The sequence below is a fragment of the Delphinus delphis genome, chromosome 21 (assembly GCF_949987515.2).
Source record: "Delphinus delphis chromosome 21, mDelDel1.2, whole genome shotgun sequence".
Taxonomy (NCBI): Eukaryota; Metazoa; Chordata; class Mammalia; order Artiodactyla; family Delphinidae; genus Delphinus; species Delphinus delphis.
Genome location: NC_082703.1, coordinates 22,810,374 through 22,825,314, shown reverse-complemented (window position 1 = coordinate 22,825,314; position 14,941 = coordinate 22,810,374). Strand labels below are relative to the sequence as shown.

At 47.4% G+C, this 14,941-nt stretch overlaps 1 protein-coding gene across 2 annotated transcripts in view; it reads right to left on the bottom strand.

Annotated features, from left to right (window-relative positions):
* IRF2 (interferon regulatory factor 2) overlaps positions 1–14,941 on the bottom strand; it is an 84,968-nt gene that overhangs the window by 13,170 nt on the left and 56,857 nt on the right. For both annotated transcript variants that reach the window (XM_060001226.1, XM_060001224.1), the window contains one exon: positions 8,962–9,079. In XM_060001226.1, coding sequence (XP_059857209.1) covers positions 8,962–9,079 — 118 coding nt within the window. The remainder of the gene's footprint in view (positions 1–8,961; positions 9,080–14,941) is intronic.

Sequence of the window (14,941 nt, the reverse complement as noted above, 5' to 3'; positions counted from 1 at the left end):
GCACAGAGAAGTACAGTAGCTCGTCCAAAGTCACACAGCGTGGATTATGGGCTGTGCTCTACGTCCCGGGCCACCTGTAAAATGTTCAGATTAGGCGGGAAGGTGGCCACATTCCAGTCTCCTTGAGAAGTTAGCATCATGGGCCAGTTCCTGTTTCCACTGCTCAAAGTATAATATTTTGATTACTCAAGTATTTCTGTTTATACGTGGGTTTCTGTTTCAACTGCTTGAAGGGGGGTGATGAAGTGACTAGCAGTAAGGTAGGGAGAACATTACCTGATTTCTACTCAGGTAAGGTTTTAGAAGGCAGTGAGAATTCATGGATTTTCTAGCAAAGAAAAAAAAAGCACCGAAGAGGCTGGGAAAGGAGATTTGGGGATGTGATAAAAGACTCCACAAAGCCACAGCATACAGAATGGAAGGGAAACTGGATGCCGTGTGGGTTTTCCTGGAGGGGATAAAATTAAAGAAAAGGAAGGCAGGCTAAATATGGCAGGCAGACTCCCAAATTCTTATTTTATCCTTTGGACTATACTACTTGAGCCTGAGAGCATCAATTATGCAGCTCACCAGACACAGACTGAGCGCTGACACTGACCTCTCTCAAGTTTCTTCTGCCTCCTCTCCCAAGTAAAATAAGACGGCAGGAAAACAAGATGGGTCCTGTCCTTTCCCAAATTGGTGGGTGGAGATAGAAACCAAACAGGACGTGTGTGTGTGTGTGTGTGTGTGTGTGTGTGTGTGTGTGTGTGTGTGTGTGTGTGTGTGTGTGTGTGTGTGTGTTTGATGAGGGGGTGGATAAAACTGATACCTTACATACTAAGAAAATTAAGATCTTATATAGATTTGATTTAAATCAAGGCCCCTTTAACTTCCAATCCTCCAAAATTCATTTCTCCCTTGCACTGTCATTCCTGGGAGTATAAACTATGGCAGCCATTCAAGCATCTTCCTAATTATGTCCCTTTGTTCTGACCAGGAATTCTCTCCCTCAGTGTTTTCCCCCATAAGTCCCAACTCAGCCATTCAACTAACAGAGATTTCCTGAGCATCCTCTTTGTACAAGGCACTGTTGTCAGGTAGGAAGGGTAGAGGAAGTGTAATCTAGTCCAGGATCTGGCTTGTAAGAAGTCCAGTAGGGCTGGAGGCCAGCACACAATGATCTAGAGAATAAACTGAGGACAGTAGTGAAAAGGAAAAGCAGGGAGGGCGGAGGGCCCGTGATGAAAGTTCAGGAAGTGGGATATTTTTTTTCCAGTTACAGGAAATCAAAGGCTTCGGTGAGGCGGCAGCGCGGTGGGTGGAAGGGGAGAGTGAGTGGCAGGCAGGAGTCAGATGCCTCTGCTTTCGGGGGGCCTTTTCCTGACCCCCCAGAACAGACTGCCCTCTCTTTCCTGCGGGCCCCTCGCTTGCTGTCCCCATGGCTTGGCCAAAACGACAGCATGACGCGACCTTGTGCCGTGCCTTCACTTTCAGCCTCGCGTGCCCAGTTAAGGCAGCGGCCCTTTATTTAACCCTTTATTCGTACGTGTTGTCTCCCAGCCACACTGTGGCTCCCGAGAGTTGAGACCCTGCGTTAGAACTTTTTGTCTCAAGTCACAGCACACGTTCACGGCTTGTACCGGAGAGCAGCTCAGTGAAGCTTTGCTGAGGAAAGAGATGAATAAACAGAGCAGGGCTCCCAGACTGCAGCCAGAGGCCTGCAGGAGTTCAGGACCGCTAGTGAATACCAAATGGAACGATGAACGTTTTCTAGAAAATTTCCAGACTCCTGGCAAGCGGGCTTTTTAAAACCTAGGTGAAGGGATAAAGACATAGTAGGCCATAGCTGCCAGCGGCTGGAAGGAGGGAGAGGAAACATTTACGGGTGAGGAAAATGTCCTATGTCTTCAATGTAGTGGTGGTCACACCACTGAGGATGTCTGTCAAAAATCATAGACCTGTACACCTAAAGGGGGTTAGTTTTACGGTATTTCACTTAACATACATGCCTTAAGACAAAAAGTAGATGAGCATCTCTATTCAAATTTTAAGTGTATCCCAAATGCTGGTGACCAGGATAGAAAAATAAGTTTTCGTTTTCTGGGCTACATCTGGATACCCAGTTAATATTACATGATCTCTAGGGCCAGACATTGCCCTAGGAGTATGCGGCTTTGTGCCTGGGACAGGGACGACCGCTGCTCTCCATCTGAACACGACTGAGGGCACTTTAGAAACTTCTGAACTCGTAAGTCGCAAGTCCAAGAGAGAAGCTGGGAAATCCCAGCATGTCAGATGCTCTCTGGAAGGGCTTTACGCACCAGCCCTAATCCATCTCTCTCTCTTTATCCATCTATGGAGATAGATGAGAGCTGATTTCCCCTGAACCACCAAACTTCGCCCTAAGGGACAACACAGACAGTGCCACTGACTCCTAACAAATGGAAAGTCACAAGAATAGCAAGCTTAGCAAACGGCTACAGCACATAAGGTCAGAAGTGGGAGCCCTCTAGGTGCCAGAGTCTCATGACTGATAACCCATGATAACAAAACCTAGCATTTCCTGGGCCCTGAACTTTGTCTTTCCCACCTTGACCTATCACCTGCCAGACCTCACAATTCCACGGGGAAGACACAGTTATCACTCCATTTTAGACAGGAGGAAAAGCATCGTGGAGAGTTAAATAACTAACGAAGAGTTCAATGACTAATTCAAGGTCAGACAGCCGGAAGGTGGCAGCCTCAGGAGGCAAATTCAGCTTTCCCCTCTCAACAGCACCGTCTCCCTGAAAGAAAGAGTTAAGGAAGTTCAAACTGAGTTTCCCTGGGCTTTCTAAGCCCCTCTTAGGATAAAACCTTTCAAATCTCACCTTAATAAGACTCTGGGCTCATAACCAATAGTGAAATTGCTTTTCAACAGTTCTATATTGGGTGCCAAGGAAATTCCTGAACGGTTAGGGAACTAGAAATCCACTAAGCTTCTCCAGATTATGAAGGTCAGCGCATCAGGAAGAGTCCCCCGCAGGCATGTAATTTTATCTGGACCTCGGTGCTGAGACTTACAACAATATTATTCATGGCTGGTTACTGATGAACCGGTTTGATTCCTTAAAAGGTCATTCTTACCTTATTAACAATTGTTGACAACGCGGGGCTCCACCTGCGAAAGTACTTGCCCCCAAGCCTCAGAGAAAGCTCTTAAAAGTAGACTATTAGGAACCGGAAAGTTCTGTGAAGGTGGGTTGGTCCTATCACTTTGCAGCTGAAACCCAGGGAGGTTGGGTAAATTGCCAAGGTCACTCAGGCAGCTGCAGGGTCAAGATAAAAGCCTATAAACGCCGGCCATCTGCATGCTGCCACGGAGAGAAATTTCTTCTCGCCCTGATCTGAAACTTCAAGAATTTAAACTGTGAATACCAGCCCGATGACGCAGCACAGATGGAGGCAATGTCTCTTAATCAAATGTATTTTAATATGATTTGATAATACCACAATCATAATATTAATTTTACTACCTTCTAACCACACAGTGAGTTTTCTGTTCCACCCATTTGGTCCTCACAACACTCCTGTGAGGTAGGTGGGATCAGTTTTTATCATTTCCACTGTATTTAATTTTTTTTTAAAGATTTTGTTTTGATGTGGACCATTTTCAAAGTCTTTAATGAATTTGTGACCACACTGCTTCTGCTCTACGCCTTGGTCCCTTGGCCGCGAGGCACGCGGGATCCCAGCTCCCTGACCAGGGACTGAAACTGCACCCCCTGCATTGGAAGGTGAAGTCTCAACCACTGGACCGCCAGGGAAGTCCCCTCGTTTCCACTTTAGATAACAAGGAAATTGAGTCTCAGAGAGGTGAGGGAGTTTGCCTAGGATCATGTGATAAATAAAACCCTGAAGAACTAGGTCTAGAACCCCAGTCTTTTAACTTCTAATCTGGTGCTCTTTCTGTTTTCTTTTTTAAAATAAACTCTGGCCATGATTCGCTTTAGGCATCCAAGGGCGACGGTGGGAGACACAAGTCTCTACGGGGTTAGTACCTTCAGAGAAGGGGCCAGCCTGCCTCAACAGTGACAGGTCGACGTGGGTGCAGGGTGTGGTACACACACTGCACTTCCACGAGTAAACATCATCACATGCTGCTCTGCTATAAAGGGGGGCAAATAATATGTTCTAGTAAAAACTAGGTTGAGTTCATCACCATGTCTCAAGGGTCAACGGTCTGGCAGCAGATACCTGCCTAAGACCTCATGGGTTGGCAGCATACCCCCCCGACGGACCCGCCGAACGCCCCTTCCTTACTCTGCTGGGTTGACAGAGCTATAGCGTCCACCCCACAGTAACAAAACCCACAACCCAAACCTCTCTTTCTCGCTGGATAGGCACGTGGAAGTCCAACTGTTCAGAGTAATCCGACTTCCAAAACAGGTATAAAAGAAGTGGACAGGGGCCAGGTCACCAGGACACTGGGGACATGCGGGTCTTTGTCCTGGGGGTTTGGGGGCAAAGGTGACATGGTAAGACTGGCATTTTTTAACAAATGACTGTGTCTGGAGAAGGGGCAGCATGGAAGCAGAGCTGAGGCAAGCACGAAGGTGACTGGGAGTCGCATCTGAAATAGAAAGAAGGGGACGGATTTGAGGAATAGGAAGGGGGAAGACAGGATTCGATAGTTAATTATAAATAAGGTGGAGGTGTCAAGGCAGAAAAATATATACAGCCTCGTAAAAAGTCGGCAGCTTTCTCGGGTAAATAAAAGCCCCTTAAAGGTTGAAAAAACCTCCATGTCCACTGCCCAGGGTTGCCGGTGCATGTGGTGACCGAGGGCACATCCCATGCAGCCTCACCTCTGTGACCTTGGCTTCTCCAAGGTCCAGTCCACCTAAGAAAAACAAGATGTATTATCGGTTGTGTCTGGGTTTACTGTGAGATCTGGGTTCACACCTCACATGGACTCTCCTATTGCTAAGAGTTTTCTAGGGGTCCTGAGAAAACTGGATGCCTTGTCGCTGGACCCCGCTCCTGAGGGATGAACCAGCATGGAAAGCCTTCACTCGCGCCTTCTCAAGAGGGGTGCCTTCCATCTAAACAACCACCCCAAATCTACTTTTTATCTTGTAGATGGAATTTTTCATATCTTAAGCACCAGAGAAAATGGCAAAAAACAAAAGCAAACAAACAAAACAGGGAACAAAGGATCTGGAAAAGTTGAAGACAGTTCTACAGCCTGGCATCACCTTTGGCCACCCTCAAGTCACTATGAATCCTGGTACCAGAGGCTGCCAGGCTTGAGTTATGACCGTGAGGCCCTGGGGGTGCCCTAAGTTTGGTCTCTTAGTTGTCAATCTGTTTTGCTCCTTTTTTTTTTTTTTTTTAACTTTTTTGTTGTTGTTCTGCTCCTGTCGATATTCAAGTTTCTAAGCTTGGCTGAAAAACAGCTACTCAAGGTTTACTTTAGATAAAGTTGGTCAAATTTGGAAGTAACTACCAGAAAAAGGTACATCCTAGAAGGTGCATTTTGGGCCACCAAAATCGACAGAATTCAAATTACATTATTTCCTAATTGTCTATGTCTAGTCCCCTAAGGCCAGCTTGATTTACTTCAGGGTCATGAATAGCCTCCCTCATTTCACAGCAATCTTTGCTTTCTTGAAGGGTGGGGTTACCTTTTATCAAGAAACACAATGGGGTTATGAAGCCCCGCCTAGGCCAGGGAGAAAGAATGTCCGCACCTGCTAACTTCTCACACTGGCCTGGAGGTGATTTCAATACTGCTCAGCAGAGGCCCTGCTGACCTGGGCAAGAGGCCAGCAGGGTATTATCAGAACAATCCAACATGTTGCTGGCTTCTTCCGCTTCCTAAAAACAGAAGTTGCCGCACACACAAAATAATTCAATGTGAAAGAAAAGTAAAAATAAAAATGAGTCTTTTTCTCCCTCCCCTTAAAGGGATAGCAGGGAAGATCTTTGGAAGTGCTGACCTGTGCATTTAAACAGGAGGGAGAGATGAAACGTGAAAAGACCTGGTTTAAGCAGTGAGATGCTGCCCTCCTGCTTGGGGCGCACAGCCTGCTAAATCTGGACGTACATTCAGCTGTTCTGGACAAGAAGGCAAGACCAGGACACTGCCCATTGACAATGGGCGTGTGCACACTCGTGCGTGCGTGTGTGTGTGTGTGTGTGTGTTTTCCTGCCGTGATTTGCCGCAGAAATAAAAGTAAAACACAGCAGCAATCCAGCAGGAGTTCATCTGTCAGGGTAACAGGACATTTCGTGCTTTACACCCTTACTGGATTCACTTACCAAACAGCACCCCTCCTCCAGAATAAAAGTGTACTGGGTGGCTGGCCTCCAAGGGATTAAGATATTGATTTTCAATCTATTTCCCAGTGACAGAGCCTACTGACAACGAGAAAAATGCTCTCATAGTAAGGACTCGTTTCAGCTCCCATTTTTAATCTTATAAACATGGGCTTATAAGAGTAGAATGAAAACATCCTGAGGTTTTCATCTTGGTGCCTGGATACAAAACTGGCCGGAACTCTGGGTTTAGAGACAAATGAATGGAAAGCAAGAAATGGTTTCGATTTTAAATAAAGCATTTTTTAAAAAGCAAAGAGAGCCCGAAAGAGAATCTCTCAAATGCCACAGTGGCCTTGGAATCAGAACCCCTGTGCTTCTCATCTCGGTCCACACATCGCAGAGGCTGGGATGGCTAATGACTGGTCACTTGGGAGAGTGGAGACAAAGCTCTGCGAAGGGTTTAAAATCCGAGCGAGTGCTACTGTTAGCAATGATCACAAATGACCCACTCCTTTAAAATACTTGCATGGATCCACTTCATCTATCATTACATACCTTCACAAGGGTCACTGACTAATTAGAAAGAGACATTCAAACTCATTTTACTGCCATCCATTATGATTTTATTGTCAGGAAGAGAATCATTTAATCCAGTAGGTGATTCTCTAACCAAACCTGGCCTTTGTCTTTGCCCCAGGATAATGACTCATTAAATTAGTACCAACACCATGTAGCCCCAATCATACCATAAGGGCAATGAACAATCGACCTGGCAGAGAATTTACCTACTGAAGGCTCAACCAAAATGTTAAAAAAAAAAAAAAAAAAGGTAAAAAGGTAAAGAAAACTGGTCCAATTCTGGCTTTTGTTTGGCATTTTATCTGAGGCTGAGTTCACCTCCTCAGTGAAGGGGAGCTCCAAAAGCCAACCAGCTGCCTCGAAATAAGCTGAATCTTAAGAAAGCGTGCCTGGGAGATCGGCAACTATCTTCCTTTTTAAAAAGGGCTCAGTGGGCAGAGGCTTTCTGAGGACAGCCTGCTGAGAAAGGGATGATAAAAGCCTAGGTGCTGGGGAAGCAGCTCTCAGCCGTGGAAAAAAGGGCCCAGGAGGGAGGAGAGCTGGGCTTCCGGTCAGGCAAGTGGCCTCACTCCAGAGGGGAAGTGAGAAAGATACTCTCGGAGCGTCCGCTCGGCTGAAAATGACTGTAGGGCCATCTGTCTCTATGCAAAAGCGCCCCATTCAGACGTGAACCCTGCGAGGAAGTCATGGCCATCCTGACATGAGATACAGCACGTGCTGAGTCTCAACCCAGGCTTCATTCTTTCTTCACGCTGCTGGAGACCTCAACGTGCAAGGGAGACCCTGCACATGTGATTCTACTTCCAAACTCCAAAGCCCAGGGGAAGGAGAGGAGGCTGCGGCCTCCTGTCCCTACTCAGCTGAGAACCCACAAATGAAGGTCCTCGGATATGAGGCCTGCTCTTGGAACAGGATTTTTCCTGTTCTTACCAGCATCAGAAGCCCTAATTGTTTACAAAATGGAACAAAAGGTAATGAACCAAAAGGTATTGAGGGCAAAGAAACCGAGGTTCTGGATTCCAGGGCTGGGGTCAGAATACAAGGTCAAGCCTGGGCCTCTTCCACGCTTGCAAAGAGTCCCTACCCTCCGTGCTTGGCAGCATCCCAGCGGGACTTTATTGAGATATAATTCACACTTGTCACCCACCTGCCTAAAAGCCTCCAGGGGTGGTGTTTCCATGGTGTGTGTATGGAAAACATTTGGGCACTTTACTATCTGCTATACTTCAATTTTTTAAAACTTAAAAAAAAAAAAAAGAAAACAAAAAAACCCACACCCTCCAGCAGTCTGGGGATAAAACCCAACCTCCTTCCCAGGATCTTCGAAGGTCCCCATAAGCCCGCCCCGCCTCCCTTCTGAGGGACCTCACACGCCCTCCCCACGAGCACCGGCCTTCCCTCTAGTCCCTTAAGCGTGTTCCTGCATCGGGACCCACACTGCAGGTCCTCAGCCACTGGTGTCATCTCATCTCTCCACTCTTCTCCTCTGGCACATTTATCACACACGGTAACGCTGTTGTTACGTGCAGTTTTTATTTGTTTATTATGTGTCTTCTTCCATGAAACTAGGGATTGGGCCCGCCTTGCTCCCCAACCTGTTTCTGGCTCACAGCGCTACGTCTGGTATACAGAAGGCACTCAACACTCTGTGGGATCACAGGGTGCCCTCTGGCCACGTGCCTCTGTTTCCCCATCTGTGAGATGAGCACCACCTCTGTGGCAGGCCCGTCTTGGAGCAGATGCTGAGAGGACCCATAGGGACAGTCTCCCCCCTCCTTGTTCCCAAGTTAAAGAAATAACACTTTTGTCCACGTGACCAATTATTGAAAGACTGAGAACCGCTAATCCTTAGCCGCTGGGGGGAGCATCCCCATCTCATCTGCCTATTTTTTTGAGGCGGATCTGCCTCAGTTCCTTTACCTGATCCTCAAAGGTCTTTATTCTTCAGCCCTGAAATCTGGGGGCCTGAACTTGCATTTTGAGATCGTTCCAAGACCTCCTCCCGCTGACTATGTTATTTCAAATCACGTTTTACAAATTCTCGACCCCAGGGAGCTACTCGTGCGTATAAAAAAATGAGATGTCAAAACAGTTTACCTATGATGTTCACCGTACTATCCACTTCATTTTTTATAGCTGAAGTCAGGGCCGCATACTCAGGAGAAAGATCACTTACTCCATTACTAAGCCCCAAAGATGACTCAACTGGTTCTTGCTAGGAAGAAGAAAAGAAAAAAGAATTGAGAACACTTCCTTTTCCCTCCCTGTGCTTAGCTTAAATTCTACCCTCCGTCCACTTTCTTTAATGCCAAGGTCACGTTCATCTCCCAAACACATTCCCTACGTGTTTTAAATCAGCCTGGAGCTTAAGAAGCACATTTCTGCGTAGAGTGTCTCGCCAAGGGTTCCCTTTCTTTCCTTTTCCTTGGAGGAGACGGTATCTGTGCACCTGGCTTGCCCTCCTGAAATGCTTATCCCTGCGCAAGGTAGCCCTGGGGTTAAGCGGAGCTGGGTTACTGCCTAGGTAAAGCACCTTGCTGCTGAGATCCCAACTCATCCGTCTCTGAGGGAGGGGGTGCGTGTAAGACTCAGCTCCTGGCTTTCTCTCTAAGGGAGGAATCTTGCCACCTCTTTTATAACTTCGGAGGAAAAGCTCTGCCTCAACTATCAGCCCAAGGACGAAATCCAGAGGACGTGGTGGGTGAATTCTTCTTGGGTAGGGTTTGCTCCGGATTCTGGCCACTTGAGCATCCTGCCCCAGGGTCGGGGGCAGGTGGCCGGTCACACGGGCCAGACTCATAGCCAAAGCCTCCGCCACCCCGTGGAGTCCAGTGAGACAGCCCACACCCATGGCTCCGCAGGCATGCCTTCCGAATGCCCACGCAGCCCAAGAGGCTACACGTTCATATTAATGAAACTAGGAGAGCACACTCCTCTTCCTAAGCTTGGCTCTCAATTCTGCTTTATTCAAGTGCACCAGAGCCCTCCAACCTCTGAACGCGCCAACGGCTCTGGGAGAGCCAGCGCTGGAGTACAGACTGACTTTCAGCGTTTTGATGAGAGAGCTTCTCCTCAAGGGGAGGTTACACTGGCGTCTATGACAGCAACACAATCAGACAAAAAAAGCCACACGCGACAACTCCTGGGGAGACCAAACTGGAGAGGAGGGTGGAGGGGTGGCAAGAATAGAAGACAGGAGCAGAAGATCATGTGAGGTGGATATGACTGTGCTCTGAAAAATTTAGAGTGGATGCTGCAAGGCATGCAGGGTGTTCTTATCAATTTATGTGCTGCTTGGAGCCAATGATGACCCCCCACAAATCTTAGGGAAGGAGGGGGAAATTACCCCCTCCCTCCCAATCCCACCTGGCAAATTCCCGCCATGATAACCACGGCTTCAAAGACATCACCTCACTGTATAGCTCAGTTCTCAAAAAAATAAACAAACAAAAAAATCACACATGGCAGGGTTGACCAGATGTACCGAAGGTTGAATCCGGGAAGAACCCAGGACAGCCCCACCGGGCAGAATGTTTATCCCTTTCTCCCGCAGCATCTCTTTGACAAATTCCGAAGAGTTTATCCTTTCTGGGAAGAAACTCCCTTGCCTGTGACTTGAGTCACCACTTTTCTCTTTCTTTAGAGGCAAACTCCTGACTGTGCACCTGCCTTCCCAGCATCACCTCCTCACTGCACCACCATGAAGCCTGCAGTCTGGCTGCCACTCCACTTGCGGAATCAAGCTCCCAGCTCCTGGGGTCGGGGTGGTGAGACAGCCTGGCTTTGGAGTCATATGAGCCTGGGGTCCAAGTCTTCCTCTAGTTATAGAACGTTAGCCTCTTTAGTGATCTCTTAGGATGCTGCGGACAGCTGTAAACTGAGGACAGTAATAGGACCCACGTCATAGGGATAATGGGAAGATTAAATGAGATAAATATGCACCTGGCACCTATTATTAAATAAGCACTCACTATTATCTAAGGTCACCAATAAAACGCTACTATCCCAAATCCAGTGACCTTTGCGCAAGTCTCTTTCCCTCAGCCCCACACTCTGACATCCAACAGGAAGGCCTGTACTCTCCACCCTTGGTAACAGAATCTATCTGTTTCTCCACTTTCTGATGGCATCCTTCTCCCTGGCTTCCTCAATGGCCCCCTTCCCACCCCACCCCCCACAATGCCCCACGTGTCATCTTCTCTCCCTTCCACCTCTTCAATTCCCCAAAAGGAACTAAGAACGTTTTAAGGAATTATGGAAAGAACTGCTCGTTTTCGTGGGTTTCTTTCGTTGCCAAGTTATTATTCACTCATTCTGCTTCTAGGCTTCTTATAAAGGTAATGAGGCAGTCAGACTTGCATATATTTAAAAACCTAAATTATTCTGATTTCTCAGTTGGAGACTTCAAAAGAGTTTCACATGATCTACAGTGTAATTAGTGGCAAGTGATACTTCTATCACACTACACTTGAGAAAACTATGACTCACAGATGAAATTAGTTTTCCAAGACCACACTGCTTTTACTCTGAGGAGATATAGGAACTGAACTCACATCTTTGGTCAGGCAACATGGTCCAATTCCAGTAGCTTCTGTCTTAATAAACCCTTGAATCCTGTACTAATGCCAATGGAGATTGAGACTGAACAATTTTCAACCCTGTTCTACTCCCCAGATCCCCACCTTGCCTCTTGCACTCCTGTAACGAAACAGAATACTCTACCAATGGAGACTGAGCTGGACTACTCCGAACATTGTTTTACCTCCTCCCATCCCCACTTCCAAAATAACCTGCCGATCTCCAAGTCTTCAGTGCAAACCTTCTCACTGGTTTTAGAAGGACAATATAGCAGATTGTACAGTGAAATGTAGCCAGCACCTCCCTGAAAGGTCTCCATCCAGGGTGCAGAAAAACAGGGATCTTCACTACACTTAGTTGAAATTTTTGAAAAGACTAGAATAGGAAGATCGAAACCTCAACTATGTTTTTGTTTTTTTTTTAAAAAAGCAAGGAACACAAATTAAGAAAATGGGTGAACATTTCTCTACGGAACATGTACAGAGAGATCCTGCAGGTCACGAACGGCCTTTGCCCACAGCGTCTTCTGCTTCTCTGTGATGCCCACTCCTGCCCTGTCCCCCGCCTGGCTGTACCATGACCTGTCCTGGTGAATCCTGAACTAGCCTCCTCTTTCTGTTCCCTTTCTTACTTTAGCTGTAGGCTCTCCTGTAAATCACCTTGCCCCAAAGAAAACCAAAAAACAGATTGTACTTGGGTTCAGACCGCTCCATGATCTATTAACTCTGCCAAATATTTATGCCCAAGAAACTTTCTTCTCATTATAGAATCCAAGGTTTGTTCTACAGTTTAAGGGACTTTAGGCAAAAGCAAACCGGCACAAGAGAGCGTGCAGGGGCAGGGGCAGGGGCAGCCTTCCTTAGACCTCTAAAATAATATTCCTTTGGTTGGTCTCAAAGCCATGCTTGCTGGAGGGGCTTGGGGGTGGGCCGAATAGAGGACAACCAAGGCCACTCATTCTGTTGCCACAGCCCTTGTCTACATGTCCCCTCCTTTGAGGCCAAATATAATGGCTGTAAGACCATTTCCCATCCCCAACCTCCAGAAAGGCCCTAATTCATCTGTGCAAAGCCAGTCTCCTGAAAGCCAAATTTAAGGGCATCTCTAGGTCTCTCTACCAACAAAATCTCAGGCTGACAGCTGGGCTTCATGAAAGTCAAAGTTGGCCCGGGGAACTGCACACTCTATACCTCGGAGGCCCCGAGGCCACTAAGAACAGGAGTGCAGCTGAAACAGGCTGCGGCCTCCTGCCCAGCCCTAGGACACCTTCCTCCCGTGGAACTAGGCCGTCTTCATTCTCTTCCTCGCTGCTCCCACTGCAACTTCCCCTTAGACTTCTTTCTTTGGCTGGCTTTTCTCCTCGTCTTCTCCTTGGGTCTCCGTGTTCATTTCATGTAGCTTCCCTCTTGGGGAAGGCATCCGTTCCCACGGCCTCCAACATCGTTCTTGGGCAAATGACCACACACCTGGCGTCCAACACTCACCCGAGCTCAGTGCCTGTCAGATCCAACTGTCCACCTGGTGTCTGCTTTGGAGGGTCCTCTGCCCTTTCTAGCCCACCACGTCCACAGTTAAACTCACCCTCTTCTCCACAAAACATGCTCCGCTCCCAACATCCCCTCCAGGAAGCTTGAGAAGTCAGGGCCACCTCTTAGATCCACACCTGGCTTCCTCCTCCCACCTCTTCTTCCAGGGAAATGTCTCCTCTCCATTCCAACTGCCACCATCTTCACCTAAACTCTCTACTGCAGTCTCGGCCCCCATCTGCTGCTTCCCATCACGGTAAGAAAAACCTCCCTTAAATATCAGCCCCTCTGTGCTCCAGAGGCTTCCCAAGGAGTTCAGCTGTGCCTTGTCTCACAAAAGCATCCACGGAGGTTACTCTGCCAACCAGTTTGCAGACTGCGCTCTGAGCAGTCCTCCCAAGAGCTACCAGGAGGAAAGCGAGGCACCAGAGCAGGCAGGGCAGGCCCCCCACCTGCTCCCTCCAGGGCAGCTCTGATTTCATCTCTTGAAAGTTCAGGTGGGTTGCCGGCGTGAGGCTTAAAAAGTGAAGACCCCCTGCAACCCATGGAAAGATCACTCCAGTATCAGCCCTGACAGGTGGTCGGTCATTCAGCCTGTCTTTGGACAGTGACAGGGAGCATATTGTTGCATACTCCAGCTCAAGTCACTGTGGGCGGTGAGAGCTCTATTAGAAAGTTCTGCTCAGCCAATACCTGCTTTTCTGTAACCTCCACCCAGAGGCCTGCACTCAGAACTAATACAGATCAGTCCTAGTCTTTACCAAGTGACATTAGAGACAGTCCCTGATCATGTTTTCCATCATCACACCAATGTTTTAATCTGGAAGCACTTCACAGCTTCGAAGCACGCATATGTCCTCTGCAAACAATCCTCTGAGGCAGGAAGTATTAATTCCGAATCCTCCCTACCTACATGCCTCTGTTTCCCCTTGTACCCTCACTCAGGCTCTGGCTCTAATGAAGCCGGTGTCCTGACTCATCCAGCGAAGACCAAACAGCAGCTCTGATCTCCAGGGCTTCACGTATGATCTGGTGCTGGGGAATGTCCACCAATATACTGGAGAGTCCCCCGAGGCCTGGATCAGAGCCCACAGCTTCCTAGAGGCTGAGAGGCACTGAGGGCAGTGAAAGAGCACAGGTTCTGAGGTTGGACTAACCCGGAATCAAATCCCAATTCCATAAAGTGGAGCAACTCTGGGAAAATTACTCAACATCTTTGTGCCTCCATTCCCACGTATGCGAAAGAGAGAAACCCTGCCCATCACAGGAAGAACTAAATGAGATAATAATCAGAGCTGAGAACTGGGTAGGGGCTCCAAAACGTCAGCTACCACCTCGCTGCTTTATCCACCTCTGTCCTTACTGATCTTGGCCTTGTGACATTTTCTGAAACACCAATATGCTCTGATGATGTCCCATCTCATACAGCTCACTACCGTGTTTCTTACTCTTATTTCCTTAGACAGCCAGTTACCTCCACGCAGGCAGGGCTTAGTTCAACTAAAAGATGGCTCACTGAGTGCACAGCATATACTCCAAAGAGAACATCAGGGGATATAGGGGCAGCATTTCTGCACATATTACATGGTCAAGGAGCCTTGGGTCTCCCAGTTTCAGGGAAGCTATTTAGGGAGGAGACAAAGAGCACGGAGATAAATTGCCTGAATAGCCCAAGAAACATTCTGACAGTGGGCCTGCGTGCTCTAAACGTCCTTTGCTAGTTAAAACTTCAACTTGATCAACTCTACTCCAATAAAAAAAATTAATTAAAAAAAGATTAGGATTTCTTCAGGTATCTTAAAAAAATTCAACTTGAATTAAAGGAAGATTGGGAAGAGCTTGTTTTAATAGCAAATTTTCATACCTAGTTACTACATACAAGACAAATTTTCTCTGCAGAAGAAACCAACCTAGTCTATCCAGTTGCACATATATATATATATATATATATATATATATATATATATATGCAC